A 14666-nucleotide genomic window follows, 5' to 3' on the forward strand; every position below is an offset into this window, starting at 1 on the left:
AGAGTTTTAAATATTCCTGGTTGATTGAAGTAACTGATTTCCAGCCACCATGTAACTGCTATTTGCTATATGAACCATCTCAACATGAAGGGCTTCAGGTCACACCAGGGATAAACCAAGGCAGTACTTTGCTAGAGTCAACTCATATAGGCTCATGAGAGGAATTATATGAGCCAGCTGTTAAGCCATCACTAGCTTGTAGTTGGCAAGCTTCCATGGTGGCTCAGTGGTAAAGAACTCACCTGCAGTGCTAGAGACTTGGGTTCAATTCCTGGGTCAGGAAGATCTCCTGGAGAAGGAAATGGCAATCCACTCCAGTATTGTTGCCTGGGAAGTCCCATGGACAGAGAAGCCTGGATGGCTACAGTCCATAGGGTCTCAGAAAGGTTGGACATGACTTAGCGACTAAATCACAACCAGTTTGCAATCAGCCATGCTTGGAGTTTTTCTGCCATAGAAATTAGCAGATGCTACTGATGAAGGTTCTTTTCCAAGAGCCAGTTTACCAGCCCACTGCTGGCTAAGGAGATCATTGGGCACCCTTCTCATGACTCTTAGGATAAAATCCAGATGACTTAGTGTGACTGCAAGGCATGGCTCCATTTGCTTCTTTACCCTCACGCTTTTCCAGACTCATTATACTTCCCCCATTGTGGCCTTCTATTAGTTCTTTCAAAGTACCAGACTCCTTCCTCAGCGCCTCTAAGATCCATCTCAGCTATGTTGGAAAGCTTTCCTAGAGCCCACCAACCAAGTTTTGTTAGTCATCCTTTAGAAATTTCACGGCACACTGTGTTCATTGCAGTCAGAGAATGTACTGCGATATGTATAATTGGCATGTGGTAGGAGTGCTTCTCAAACTTTAGTGTACATGTGAGTTATTTAGGAACCTTGTTAAAATACAGATTCTGTCTCACTGGGTCTGCTGTGAAGCCTGAGATTCTGCAGTTGTAACAGGCCCCCAGTGAGGTCAATGCTGCTGACTTGGGAAATAACTGCATAGGGCAATGGTTCGCAAAGCATGATTGTTTGACTGTCAGCATTGGCAACACCTGAGAACTTGTTATAAATGCAAATTCATGGGCTCCATCTCCACTAGATGTACTAGTGGAGAAACTTGGGGGTGGAGTCAGCAATTTGTTCTCAGTAGACAGTGCTCCTCTGCAGAGTAGGTTTCCCTTATCTTTGTAGGCCCTTCCCTTCTGCACCTACCTATTCTCTACTTGAGAATTCTCTACAGAGGTCCCCAACCTCCAGGATCCAATGCCTGATGATCTGAGGTGGAACTGATGTAATAATAATGGAAATATAGTGCACATAAATATAATGCACTTGAATCATCCAGAAACCATCCCTATCTACCCCTGCCCCATCTGTGGAAAAATTGTCTTCCATGACACTGTTCTGTGGTGCCAGAAAGTTTGGGGACCGCTGCTCTACCCGACCCCATCCCAGACTTACTAATGGAGAAACTCTGGGAGTAGAGTCAGCAATTGGTGTCTTAACCAGTCCTCCCGTTGGTTCTGATGGAAGTTAAAGTATGATAACAACAGGCACAGAGGGAAGAGCACCAACTTTGGAAGCAGGTAAACTTGAGTCTGAAACTTTACTCTGTCACTTAACCACTTGAGCAAGTTACCTCTCTTCCAGTTCTCTGAACTTGAACTTCCCTATTCTTAAAGCTTAAAATACTTCCTTACTGTGCTGTGATAAAGATTACATAGACCATAAATGTTCATTTCCTCTCCCAGCCAAGCAGTTATTTTCCTCCAGTGACAAAGCCTTTATTTACCTGAAATATAATTGACATACAAGATTATGTTAGTTTCATTTGTACTACATAGAGATTTGATACTTGCATACATTATAAAATGATCACCATGAGTCTAGTAACCATCTGTCCCATACAAAGTTGTTACAGTATTATTGACCGTATTCCTTACATTACATTCCTGTGCCTTATGTATTTTATAACTGGATGTTTGTACCTCTTAATCCCCTTTACCTATTCCATCCCCCCAATCCCTTCCTTTTGGTCAACCATCCATTTGTGTTCTGTATCTGAGTCTATTTTCATTTTGTTTTGATTGTTTTGTTTTTTAGACTCTACATATGCAACATACGATATTGCCTTTTCTTTGAATTATTTTACTTAGTATAATTCCCTTTAGATCCATCCATATTGTTGAAAATGACAAGATTTCTTTTTTTATGGCTGAGGAATATTCTGTGTGTGTTTATATATAAGAATATATATATATTCATATATATGTATATATATCACATCTTTTTTTCTATTTGTCTATTAGTGAACATTTAAATATATGTTACTTTCATATCTTGGCTATTATAAATAATGCTTCAATGAGCATTAGTGTGGATATAAGTTTTCAAATTAGTAATTTTATTTTCTTTGGGTAAATATCCAGAAATAAAGTTGCTGGATCATATGGTAGTTTCTGTTAAATTTCCTTTATGCTGTTTTTCATAATGGCTGCCCCAATTTACAATTTCATCAACAGTGTATGAGGATTCCCTTTTCTCCACATCCTTGCCAACACTTGTTATTTGCTGTCTTTTTGATGATAACCATTCTGATAGGCATGAGGTTGCATCTCGTGGTTTTGATTGGCATTTACCTAATGATTAGTCATGCTGAGTATCTTTTCATGTATCTGTTACCTATCCTATATGTATGTCTTCTTTGGGAAAAAAAATTTTTTTTTCAGGTCCTCTGTCCCTTTTTTAATTGGGTTACTTAACTTTTTGATGTGAGTTGTTTGAATGCTTTGTATATTTTGGATGCTGCTTCTGCTAAGTCGCTTCAGTCATGTCTGACTCTGCAACCCCATAGATGGCAGCCCACCAGGCTCCTCTGTCCCTGGGATTCTCCAGGCAAGAATATTTTGGATATAAACCCTTTATCTGATATATTGTTCACATGTATCCTTTCCCATTCAGCACTGCAATGTATATTTGTTGATGGTTTCCTTCACTATATGCAAAAAGCTTAGTTTGTTGTAGTCTCATTTGTTTATTTTTGTTTCTCTTACATGAAGAAGCGATACAAAAAAAAAGTTACCAAGATTGATACCAAAGAGCATATTGTTTATGTTGTATTCTAGGAGTGTTATAGTTTCAGGTCTTATATTTAAGTATTTAATACATTTTAAGTATTATTTTTGGATATGATGTGAGAAAGTAGTCCACTTTGCTTATCTTGCATGGAGCTGACCAGTTTTCCCAACACCATTTATTAAAAAGGCTATCTCTTCCCATTGTAATTCTTGCCTTTGTCATAGACTAACCATAAAAGCATGTGTTTATTTATAGGTTTCATCATTATATAATGTCCTTCTTTGTCTCGTTACAGTCTTTGTTTTAATATCTACTTTTCCTGATGTAAGTATTGCTACCCTGGCTTTCTTTTTGTTTCTATTTGCATGGAATACCTTTTTCCATCCCTTCACTTTTAGTCTGTGTCTTTAAATCTGAAGTGACTCTCTTGTTGGCAGCATTTATATGGGTCCTGATTTCTGTCCATTAAACCACTTTCTGTCATTTGATTGGAACCTTTAGTACATTTACATTGAAGTAATTATTGATAGGTATGTACTTACAGACATTTTTTTCATGTGTTTGTAGTTCCTTTTTTTGTTCATTCTTCTCTTAGACTCTTCCCTTTGATTACTGTTTTTAGTGTTATGTTTGGATTCCTTTCTCTTTTCTGTGTGAGTATATTTTATAGGTTTGTGGTTACCATGAGGTTCATACATTATAACATATAACTATATATATATATACACACACATACATATACACACACACACACACACATGATTATTTTAAGTTAATAATCTCCTGGGTTTGAACGCATTCTAACAACTCTTCAGCTCTCCCTTACACACACACATTTTATGTTTTGGTGTCAGCTGTGTTACATCTTTTTGTTTTCTGTACCCCTTAACTCCTCATTGTGGATATATATAATTTTACCGCTTTTATCCTTTAACCTTCTATCCTGCTGGCTTTATAAGTGGTTGATCTACTACCTTTACTGTGTATCTGTCTTTATCAGTGAGATTTTTCCTTGCATAATTTTGGTAATTATAGTTGTGGCCTTTTCTCTTAGAGAAGTCCCTTTAACATTCGTGTAAAGCCAGTTTAGTGGCACTGAACTCTCAGCTTTTGCTTGTCTGCAAAACTCTTTATCTCTCTTTCAAATATGAATGATAGCCCTACCAAGTAGAGTGTTCTTGGTTGTAGATTTTTCCCTTTCATCACTTTGAATGTATTATGCCACTCCTTTCTGGTCCATACAGTTTCTGTTGAAAAGTCAGCTGATGGTCCTATGGTAGTTCTCTTGCACATAATTAGTTGCTGTTCTCTTCCTTCTTTAAGATTCTCTCTTTATCTTTAATTTTTGGCATTTTAATTAATTTGTTGTGGAATGGGCCTTTTATGGTTAATCCTATTTGGGACACTCTGTGCTTCCTGGGCCTGAATGTCTGGTTTCTTCTCCCAGGTTAGTGACATTTTCAGTTATTATTTCTTCAAGTAAGTTCTCTGCCCCCTTTTCTCTTCTCCATCTAGGTCCCCTTTTTGCAAATGTTAGTATGCTTGATATTGTCCCAGAAGTCTCTTGAACTATCTTTATTTATTTATTTTTGCTTTTTTTTCTGTTCAGCTTAGGTGATTTTTACTACTGTGTTCCAGGTTGCTGATCCATTCCTCTGTATCATCCAATCTACTGTTTTCTTTCTAGTGCAATTTTTATTTCAGTTATTATATTATTCACCCCCGGTTATCATTTTTTATAACTCTTTGTTGAAATTTCCACTGGATTCATTCATTCTTCTCCTGAGTCCAGTGAGCATCTTTATGATCTTTATCTTGAACTCTCTATTGGCTGGATTGATTACCTCTACTTTGTCTAGTTCTTTTTCTGAGATTATGTGTTGTTCCTTTGTTTGGAACATATTCCTGTGTCTCCTCATTTTGCCCAGTTCTCTTTGTTCATTTCCATGTGTGAAGTAGGTTGGTTACATTGTCTGATCTTGTAGAAGCAGCTCATGTAGGAGATGTCCCATGGGCTCAGCATCCTTTTTCCCTCTGGTCACCAGAGCTGTGTAGTTGAGGGGTGTCCTTGTGTGGGCTGCGTGAGCCTTTCTGTTGTGGTAGGGCCTACTGCCTTGGGCATGCTGGAGGCAAAACGGGCCCTGACTCAGTTGTCTGCAAGGCCATGCCTTGTGTGGTGACTTAAGGCTGGTTGTAGGGCAGGGGAGGCTTGCTGCCTGGTTTACTGCATGGCCTGGGGCATGGGGTGGGGAGGGGGTATGTGTGTAGGGCCTGAGCCTTTTTATTATCTTGCATGCTAGGTTGATTCAGTCGTGTCCAACTCTTTGCAACCATATATATATATATAGCCCACCAGGCTCGTCTGACCATGAGACTTTGCAAGCGAGAATACTGGAGTGGGTTGCCATTTCCTCCTCCAAGGGATCTTCCCAACCCAGGGATCAAACATGAGTCACTTATGTCTTCATCATCTTGGGAATGCAAAATAGAACCATTTTATTATGTTTTATTGCTTTTTTTCTTTTTCGATGAAGGCGCAAGATTCTGTTGGAGGAAGAGTGAGAACATCCTCTGTGGCATCTGCTGCCATTAATAATATAAATTCGTCTCCCTTTGGATTCCATCTTCTCCCACCCGTGGTGAAATTTGGAGTGCTCGAAGAAGGACACACCTATGCTACCACTGTAAAGCTCAAGAATGTTGGAGTAGACTTCTGCAGGTGAGGCCAGGGCTCCAAGTGTGTGCTCAGATCACCTTCCCTTGCTCTATGACTCTTCTTTGGTAGCCTATATCAGTGAATGTTTATTAGACTGAAATGTAATTACACCTGAACTTTTGAATCTTAACATTCATTCAGTCATTTGCTAATTCATGCATTCATTCATTCTTCAACAAATCGGTATTTACCAAGCCTCAATTATATAGTAGGTATTTCTTTATGTGCTGCTCAGTCATGTCCAACTCTTTGTAACCCTTTGGACTGTAGCCCACCAGGCTCCTCTGACCATGGAATTCTCCAGGCAAGAATACTGGAGTGGTTTGCCAGTTTGATAACCTCTAGGGGATCTTCCCAATTCGAGGGTTGAACCCACATATCCTGCATTGCAGGCTGATTCCTTCCTGCTGAGCCATCAGGGAAGACCCATTTCTTTGCCTTACCATTAATGATTATTCTTACTTTAGTAGGAGCACCTCAAGACCTGATATGTCCCAGCAAAAAAAGTCAAAGAGAAGTTGTATAAGTGTTACACTAAATAATACAGAAAACAATAACTAATGTGGAAAACTTGAAAGTCCATTTCTCAAATCCACCACCAACTATAACACCAACTAATATTTGTTGACACTCTGTGATCTAAACATGATTTTAATTATGTTAATTCTGCATAATTGAGGCAAAAAGGAAAAAAATTAACCCTTAATCATCAAGGTCACTTTGACTCTAATGATGTGACTCAAAATTAATAGCAAATAACTTAACTCAGAGTCTGTATTCCCAATAGAAAATATACTCTATCTGGCATTAAGTGACAAGAAAGTCACTTCAGTCCTTCATTTCCAGGTCAAAACCAATAGAATCTTAAAGTGTGTAGAGATCTTGGAGACTGTTATAATATAAGGGAACTGAGTAACTTGTCTTAAAAGGTCTTGTAGGCTTCAGCAAGGGTAGATCTCCAATCCCCTGAGTGCCAGTTCATTGGAGCACCTTGCTTTATCAAAACAGCTGTGGTCACTGCTTCTTGTGGGAGATCAGTCCTTCCCGTTGGGTCCATATACCATACATCTATTCCAAGACAATTCCCAATTACAAAATCTCCTCTGTACTATTTTGTAGTAACCATCAGGATTGTGGGGAACTTTACCCCCATAAAAATGGGATACACATATATTTCAGAATGCAGAGTTATTCTCAGTGTCACTAACAAGTCCTTTGAGAGCATTTATGATTCTGGACTCAGAATTGGAAGTCAGACAGGGCATAGCTACAGGAGCATCTGATTGAGAAGATCACTGTTCCATTTTAGTTGAGGCAGGTCCTCAACTCCAGGGATCATGTTCACTTCCTTGGAAAAAACTTGATGAGGGCATCGCACTGCCAGCTCAGACATCATTGCTTTTTGGGGTTGTTGCCACAAAATGGGTGGGGAGAAATGGAGAGTCAACCTCAAACTTAGTTAAACTCACCCAAGGAGACCCTGTGTGTCCAGTATAGAATTTTAGTTTTAAGATTTCACTCCTCAGCTTGTTCAGTTCAGCCACTACAGGGCAGATAGCAAAGCGGATGGTAGAGGGAACCTAGTTGGGGTCAACATGGAGATAGACTGCCCTTGACATTTTAATTTACTCCAGGTCTTTAACCTTCAGGCAGAGCCCACAAACCGCAGGAAGGGGAAGAGATCAACAAGTACCATGTGTGAGTCCAGGGCTTTTCAAGTTCTCCTACGTTTTCTGAGCCTTTTCTGTTTCTGTTCTCCCCAAACATGCAAACCCCATACCACGACAGAGCAAGACTGGCTCCCACGCTCCACTGCTTTCCAAAAGAGCCTTTATTCTTCAGCTTAATGATCTGGCAGTCAGCATTTGTGTTCGTGCTGGCGGCTACGCCGCAGTGCACACGCCAGCCAAACATTCACAACCCTCTGCCCAGGCCCAAGCTGCTCGTCAGCATCTGATAACAAAGGGTTGAAACCCGGTTTGGAGTCAGTTTGACGCCGATGAAAACTGTTGGAAAGGCAGTTGTGAAACAGGCCCCAGATTCTTCTTCCAACTGGATATTAGATTGTTTTTCTACTAGTCTGGACCCCCTGCTCCCGTGTAGCCAATATTAACACCTTCCTGATTTTATTACTTCCCAGTTCATTCATGCTCATGTTTTTCATTATGGCATTAGTTTATTCCCATCTTTTTTTCCTGGTAGGTTTAGGGTGAAGCAGCCTCCACCCAGCACTGGGCTGAAAGTGACTTACAAACCTGGGCCCGTAAGTCCACGTGCTATGTCTTGTGTGTGTCCATATGTGTGTACATACAGATATGTATATGTTTCCAGTGCAGTGAGCTTTCGTGCCATTCTACCAATTCAGTTTAAGCCATTTGTAAGTCGACTTTTTCTAGTATCATAAGCAACAGATTCCTGGCACTGGTACACTGTCTGGCTGTTGTCACTTATTTCATGTAACAACCATAAGCACTCCAATGTGTAAGTAGAATTAAACTTCCAGCTATGGAACCATTTCTGAAGTTCACTTCACTTGCCCCAATACTGCAATTCTATACAGTTGTCTGAAAATACCTTTAAAAAAATTAAAATATGATTTAACGTGCATTTGGTAAACTGATTACCTAAAGATATCCTGTGACAAATCCTTCTGCAAAGTGAGAAGTCATTGGAAAAAATAAATACTTCATTCTTTACATTTTATGTAAATCTGTTCTGCTCTCCTGGTATTTGTCAGAGAATAGTAAAGAAATAGTAGCATATTTAAATTAACCATCTGTCTCATTTCTCCAAAAATCTCTGAAAATATGAATTCCAAAATGTCAAATTGTTCTGATTTTATATGATACATTATATTCAGTATAAAATGTGTATTGCCACTTACTTCAAAATATAATTTCAGAGGTGTAGTATGATTAAACACGAGGTTATCTCAAAATATAATAAAATCACACTCATCAACCTTGACTTTTATTTCTTGGTCAGTATATCATCTTTTGATTTAACACTCTTGTCATCTCCTTTAACAAGCTTTGAGCTCCTCCCGTATGCCAGCAATAGTGCCAGGCTACAGGAGATGTTAAAAATGAGTGAGACATAAGAAGTATACAAAGCAGGCACATGGTGGGCACTCAAGAGATGTGTGACAGAGTAACAGATGGTGTAAGGAAGACTGGTAGATAAATGAACCATTCATCACCGATGGGGACTGCACAGGCTCATGGGAACTCTGAGCAAGCGCATCCAGTCCCATAACGAGCACATTATGCTGACTGAATCCCAAGATCTTAAAGCGGTCACGGCTGCTGTGTGTTGACACAGAAGAATTGGTTGGCTGTAGTGCAAAGTCAGCTGGTTTCTTGTAACTGCGCTACCAAGCAGCTCTGTGATACCGTTGGTTAATCCTCTGCGCCTTGCTTTCCTCATCTATAAAAGGAGCTTAGACTGATCATTTCTCAGCCCTCTTGCAGCTCCAATATCTTATGATCTATAAAACAGTAATATGTAGGCCGCAATTCAAAAACAGAAATCCTTTTGGGGATTCAATCCACTAATTTACGAGGACCTCTCTGAAACATTTCATCACTGTCCCATGTCAGAATTTCAGAATCTTCACAACATAGAACAAAAAAACACAGTTAAAGGAAGCTTTTCTCCCACTGTTCTGGGAAGTTCACAAATCTTTTTCATTTTAAGTAGGGATTATGCCAAAACCCTAAACGACTGCTAAATCAACCTTTATACATACTAAAAACCCAAACTCACTCTATACCTTTTTTCTTTCTGATGGTAGTTTTGGCTCTGGCAGAAAAATGTAGCCTACAGACTTCTCTGTATCTAAACCTCACCACTGTTCAGCTTGGTTCATTGCCAGCACTACATGAATGCACTCCAAACCCAGGTAGACCTGTGTTATGGCAGCCCTCCAGCTCCCCTCGTGCAGCGTCGTCATCCCCCAGCCCTGCTCTGATTGTTGGGCTTGGAGGGCTGAGGGCCTGGTTCTCAGAAGCTGCTGGATACCCTCCAGCGTGCGGACGTCCACAAGCACGGCACTGAAAAAACTGAAACATTTTTCAATTCTATTATTTATAAAACCCAATTGAAGAAAAAAAATTTATATTCGTACCTAACTGCTTTCCGTGTGGTAGTTTCTGATTTATTTTTTCCAGATAACTGTTCTCACATTGGCTTTTTAACCCACCTCCTAGGGAGGTGGCTTCCAAACATAAACAGCCCTTTCTTTCCTGGCTTAGTGTTCTTTTCAGGGGACAAGGCAAGAAGCCCATTCCTTGCTGTGTTTCTCCTTCATGGTATATCAGGTTTCTTTTTTGTTGATACATCCTCTTCCATGTATCTTTCAGATCTAAGCAGTTTGGCATTTAAACTAATTCTGTCTCCCTCTACTGGCTTTGCCATGTTACAAGTCCTACAGTAGGAACATGCTAAACCATGGGGCATGAGCACAGGAATTGTGGGATTCACCTAGTCTCTTAAATTTAAGATTAAATTTATGTTTATCTTTGATTAAATTTATCTTTGTTTACAGAGATGACAATAAATAGAACCTCGCTACCGATATTCAAGAAATAGCACAATTACAGACATCATAAGGAGTTTGCCCTCTAGCACCCTGGCATTTAGATTCCTTATGCTTTTTCCCAAATGGCACCTGACTTTCTCCTTCAATTTATCCTGGGTCCCACCAACTCAGTGGAAATCTACCTAATTAATCCAAGTAATTCTTCTAAATGCTGAAACAGCAGTCATTCTTCTGTGCCAAATTGATAGATGAGGGAGCTAGATTGGAGAGTTTGAAGAACTTGCTCAAAATCATGTGAAAATTTTGAACTTCTATACGTCTGATTCTAAAGCTTCATTGTGCATTTCAGGTGGCGGCTGGTTTGCAGGCAGAACTGAAAGTGGAGTTCTTTGCCATGGCTGTTGGGGAGGATGGCGCCAAGGGATTGGCACACATCTCTCACAATATAGAGATTATGACTGAGCATGATGTCCTGTTCTTACCTGTGGAAGCAAATATCCTTTAAAGTTCAACTTGAATCACCACATATAGTGTTAAAATTACATTTGAGCAAGGAGAACACAGGAGTCAAAATGGTGTTTCCCAATCCCCTCACATCTGCCCTCTGTAGCCTCATTTAGTCTAGTTTTAAAACCACAGAGTTAAATTTCTTAGGACAAAGACTTGTGTCTTCCTTCGTTTTTTGAAAGCATCTAGCAAAGTGCCTGACACATAGTACATGTAACTTTAAGTTGGATAAATCTCAATATTATTGGCCATCTCTGGGATATCAAACAATCAGAAATTTTTTAAAAAGCAAGTCTTTGTCTTAAGAAAAAATCCTGGTCATCTTCTTGGGGGATAGGAGATACCTTATTATAGGAACAGAATGAATAAGTATTGAATTACACATACATCCCTTCATATTGGTATCTCCTGTATATAGAATATATAGATACCAAGAACCTTTTATATGCCATGTACTGTATGAAATATTGTATCAAATATAAAAGTGAAAATTGAACTCTATCTTAAAAGGCTACATAAGCTGGTAGCAGGAATAAAATTTTCACACTTGATTGCTGTATTGTAACTCCAATAGTATGAATCATATACCACTTTGTGTTATAGGTATATCTATTTGATATTTGAGCTGGGTCTTATAGAATACAAAAACTTTTGATGAAAAGAGACTTAGGAAGAATGAACAAAACTGTAGCGATAGGAAAGCTCCAGTTGTTCAGGAGGGTAAGCAGGGAGTTCAATCTGTTGAGAGCTTAGAGTATTAGTAATATAGTGGTAAAGCTGGTTGGAATCAAGTTGTGGGAGATTTTGAATTCTTGGCTTAAAATTTATTATATAAGCAACACTGAATCATTGAAATTCTGATTGACTGGGTGATATAATCAGCATGTCTTTATAAAATTGAATTCATTCTTATCATACAGGCTATGTTGAAGGAGAAGAGCTACTGGATATGCAACAAACCAGTAGAAAGTTCCTTCAGCAAGCCTTCAAGTGTAAGGAGAAGAACTATAGTGTGGCCACAGTAGATATGCAAGAGGGACGTGGGTGAAAGACCTCTGGCATGGGGTACTGTAAAACCTCAGGTGGGACCCCGTAAGAAAAGGAAGTTAGAGGACATAGAGTTCACTGGCAAGTGTTGGGGTTCAGGTAATGAATCGTGGAGATTCGGGACTGGGTCTCAGTTGAGGAGTCAGAGTTGAAAATATAATAATTTTAATTGTCAGCTGCAGAAGTGGTGATAGAAAGTATGGGGGAAATGAGTAGAAATTTGGGTTTGTTTAGGGAGCAGGAGGAAAAAAGAGAAGCCAGGAGAGATAGAACAAACAATTGGCAACATGTGAAATATCTCAAAGAATTTCAAGGAAAATATGGACGTAGTTGACAGATGCTATGGAGCTGTCAAGGAGGATTCTGATTTAAATAGAAGCACTAGATCTTGTTGGGACAAAAAACTGCAAAACATAAAGAATGGCTGAGTGTTGAGAAAGCAGAAATATTGAGTATGGATACACTTTCAATTTATTATTGAAGGAAAGAGCAAGAGAATATGGTGTCTCAGACTTGGGGAGGCAACAGAGCAAAGGGGAGATTTTCAGTTTAGTGTATTTTGTATGCTTGTAGGCTGGAAAGAATGGATCAGAAGAGAAATATTAAAAACATGTATAAGAGAACTGAGGCAGCAATATCCAAAAGAAGGCGAAAGGATAATCAGGAGCAGAGCTGAAGGGTTAATCTTGGCAAGGGAGAGGGTAAAGATGGGCAAGGGAGAGAGTAAAGATGACCAAGGGTCTAGACATTCTAAAGTGAAAGAGAAATTAGGGGAAATTGTGTCAGGTGATCACGATTCAATAGAAGTGGAGTTGTATTCATTTGTTTATGGGCTTCCCAGGTGGTTCAGTGGTAAAGAACCTGCCTGCCAATACAAGAGACTCAAGAGATATAAGTTCAATCCCTGGGTCAGGAAGATACCCTGGCAACCCACTCCAGTATTCTTTCCAGGAAAATCCTACAGACAGAGGATTCTGGTAGGCTATAGTCCAAAGCGTCACAGAGTCAAGTATGACTTAGCAACTGAGCACGCATGTTCATTCTTTCAAAGATCATAAGTATCCCTAATGTGCTAGGCATCAGGGATACGGCAATGAACAAGAGACAAATCTCTGCCTTTATGTAGCTTGCATTCCAGTAGGAAGACAGACAATAGACAAAATAAGTGAAATGTGGACTCTAATGGTAATAAGTACAATGTAAGAAATAGAAAATGTAACATAAGAAAGGAAGCACATGGAGAAGGAAATGGCAACCCACTCCAGTATTCTTTCCTGGAAGATCTGATGGACAGAGGAGCCTGGTGGGCTACAGTCCATGCGGTTGCACAGAGTTAAACATAACTTAGAGACTAAACAACAGCAACAACATAGGAAAGGAAGTACAGGGAGTGTTAAGGACTAAAATCTAAAATGAGTAAATTTAAAAATCCTTCTCACTGAGAAGGATTTCCCCCCTCTGGGAATTATGTCCTCTTCACACAAGTTATTAGATGCTGAATCTAATAACTGAATCCCTGCTGATGATCACAGCAATTAAATAATTTTGCATTTATTCTAATAACATTTCTATTTCCTTGCTTACAGATTAGAGACGATCTGTCTGGCACAGAGAGATGGGAAAAGAGTTTTACTAAATCTTTAGTCGACTTCCAGGGTCAACAATGATAGTTCATAGCCCATTTCTCAAGATCTATTCCCTCCCCTTCGCACCAAAAAAGCGTGAAATCTGCATGTTGGTGTGTTCCGGGACCTGGTTATGGTGATTTATGGTGCCTATAGAAAGGCCAGTCATGTAGCAGAGAAACATACACTAGAGGGCACCAGAGAAATTCCAGATCAATATCCATCCTTCATCCTCTAAGCTTGGCATATAGAATTTGCATTAAATAGAAAATACTAAAAGTGATCTGATGCTGCTAAAGATTCTAATTCTAAAATATTACCTGAGTTTGCGTATACAACTCATTTGTTCATGAAAATAATAGTCCTTAATGGGTATTTTACCAGTTTTAACAAGCAGCAATTATGATAAGAGACCAAAAGATTTTCCCCAGGGAAAAGAAAATCCCACGGTCCAGAGGATTTCTACAATTTCTTCCTCTGCACTCGGAGTCTTCATGTCCCGTAAAATTTCTCCACATTAGGAGTCAGGTAAGTAATACATTTGTAATTTGATTGTCATCCATTCAAATTTGAGGCCATAGACCTCACATTTGTTCTCATCTTCATTCAGCCAGCAACCACTGAGCCACTTAGTCTGGTGGAATTAAAATACTTGTTTCTAATAATAACAGCTACCCATTTATACTCATTATCCATCTAATCCTCATACTATCTACAAGGTAGATATTCTCCCACTTTATAAATAAGGAAACTCAGGCTCAGAGAATCTTGAAGAAGTAAAAAACCTAACTTACTTCAGTGTGATTCTCAAGTTTATTCTTTCAAGTGCTATTTTTGACATTGATCTGACTTTCCAAGGGTAGGAACACCAACAGCAGAATGCCCTTCTGTACTTGAGAATTTACAGTTAGATCAGTGGTTCTTACATTTTTTGGACTCAAAGACTCCTTATGTGCTGTGCTTAGTCTCTCAGTCATGTCTGACTCTGCGACCCCGTGGACTACAGCCCGCCAGCCTCGTCTGTCCCTGGGGATTCTCCAGGCAGGAATACTGGAGTGGGTTGCCATGCCCTCCTCCAGGGGATCTTCCCAACCCAGGGCTCAAACCCAGGTATCCCACTTGCAGGTGGATTCTGTACTGTCTGAGCCTCCAG

The 14666-nt window shown here is 39.5% G+C and overlaps 1 protein-coding gene across 2 annotated transcripts in view; it reads left to right on the forward strand.

Moving 5' to 3' along the window:
- The window catches only part of SPAG17 (sperm associated antigen 17), a 250107-nt gene extending 236066 nt beyond the window's left edge, over nucleotides 1–14041 (forward strand). For both annotated transcript variants that reach the window (XM_025288015.3, XM_044944491.2), the window contains 4 exons: nucleotides 5613–5797; nucleotides 7997–8057; nucleotides 10684–10828; nucleotides 13895–14041. In XM_025288015.3, the coding sequence (XP_025143800.3) occupies nucleotides 5613–5797; nucleotides 7997–8057; nucleotides 10684–10828; nucleotides 13895–14034 (531 nt within the window). In that variant the 3' untranslated portion in view covers nucleotides 14035–14041. The remainder of the gene's footprint in view (nucleotides 1–5612; nucleotides 5798–7996; nucleotides 8058–10683; nucleotides 10829–13894) is intronic.
- Nucleotides 14042–14666: the final 625 nt, after the last annotated feature.

This window comes from Bubalus bubalis, chromosome 6, assembly GCF_019923935.1.
Source record: "Bubalus bubalis isolate 160015118507 breed Murrah chromosome 6, NDDB_SH_1, whole genome shotgun sequence".
Taxonomy (NCBI): domain Eukaryota; kingdom Metazoa; phylum Chordata; class Mammalia; order Artiodactyla; family Bovidae; genus Bubalus; species Bubalus bubalis.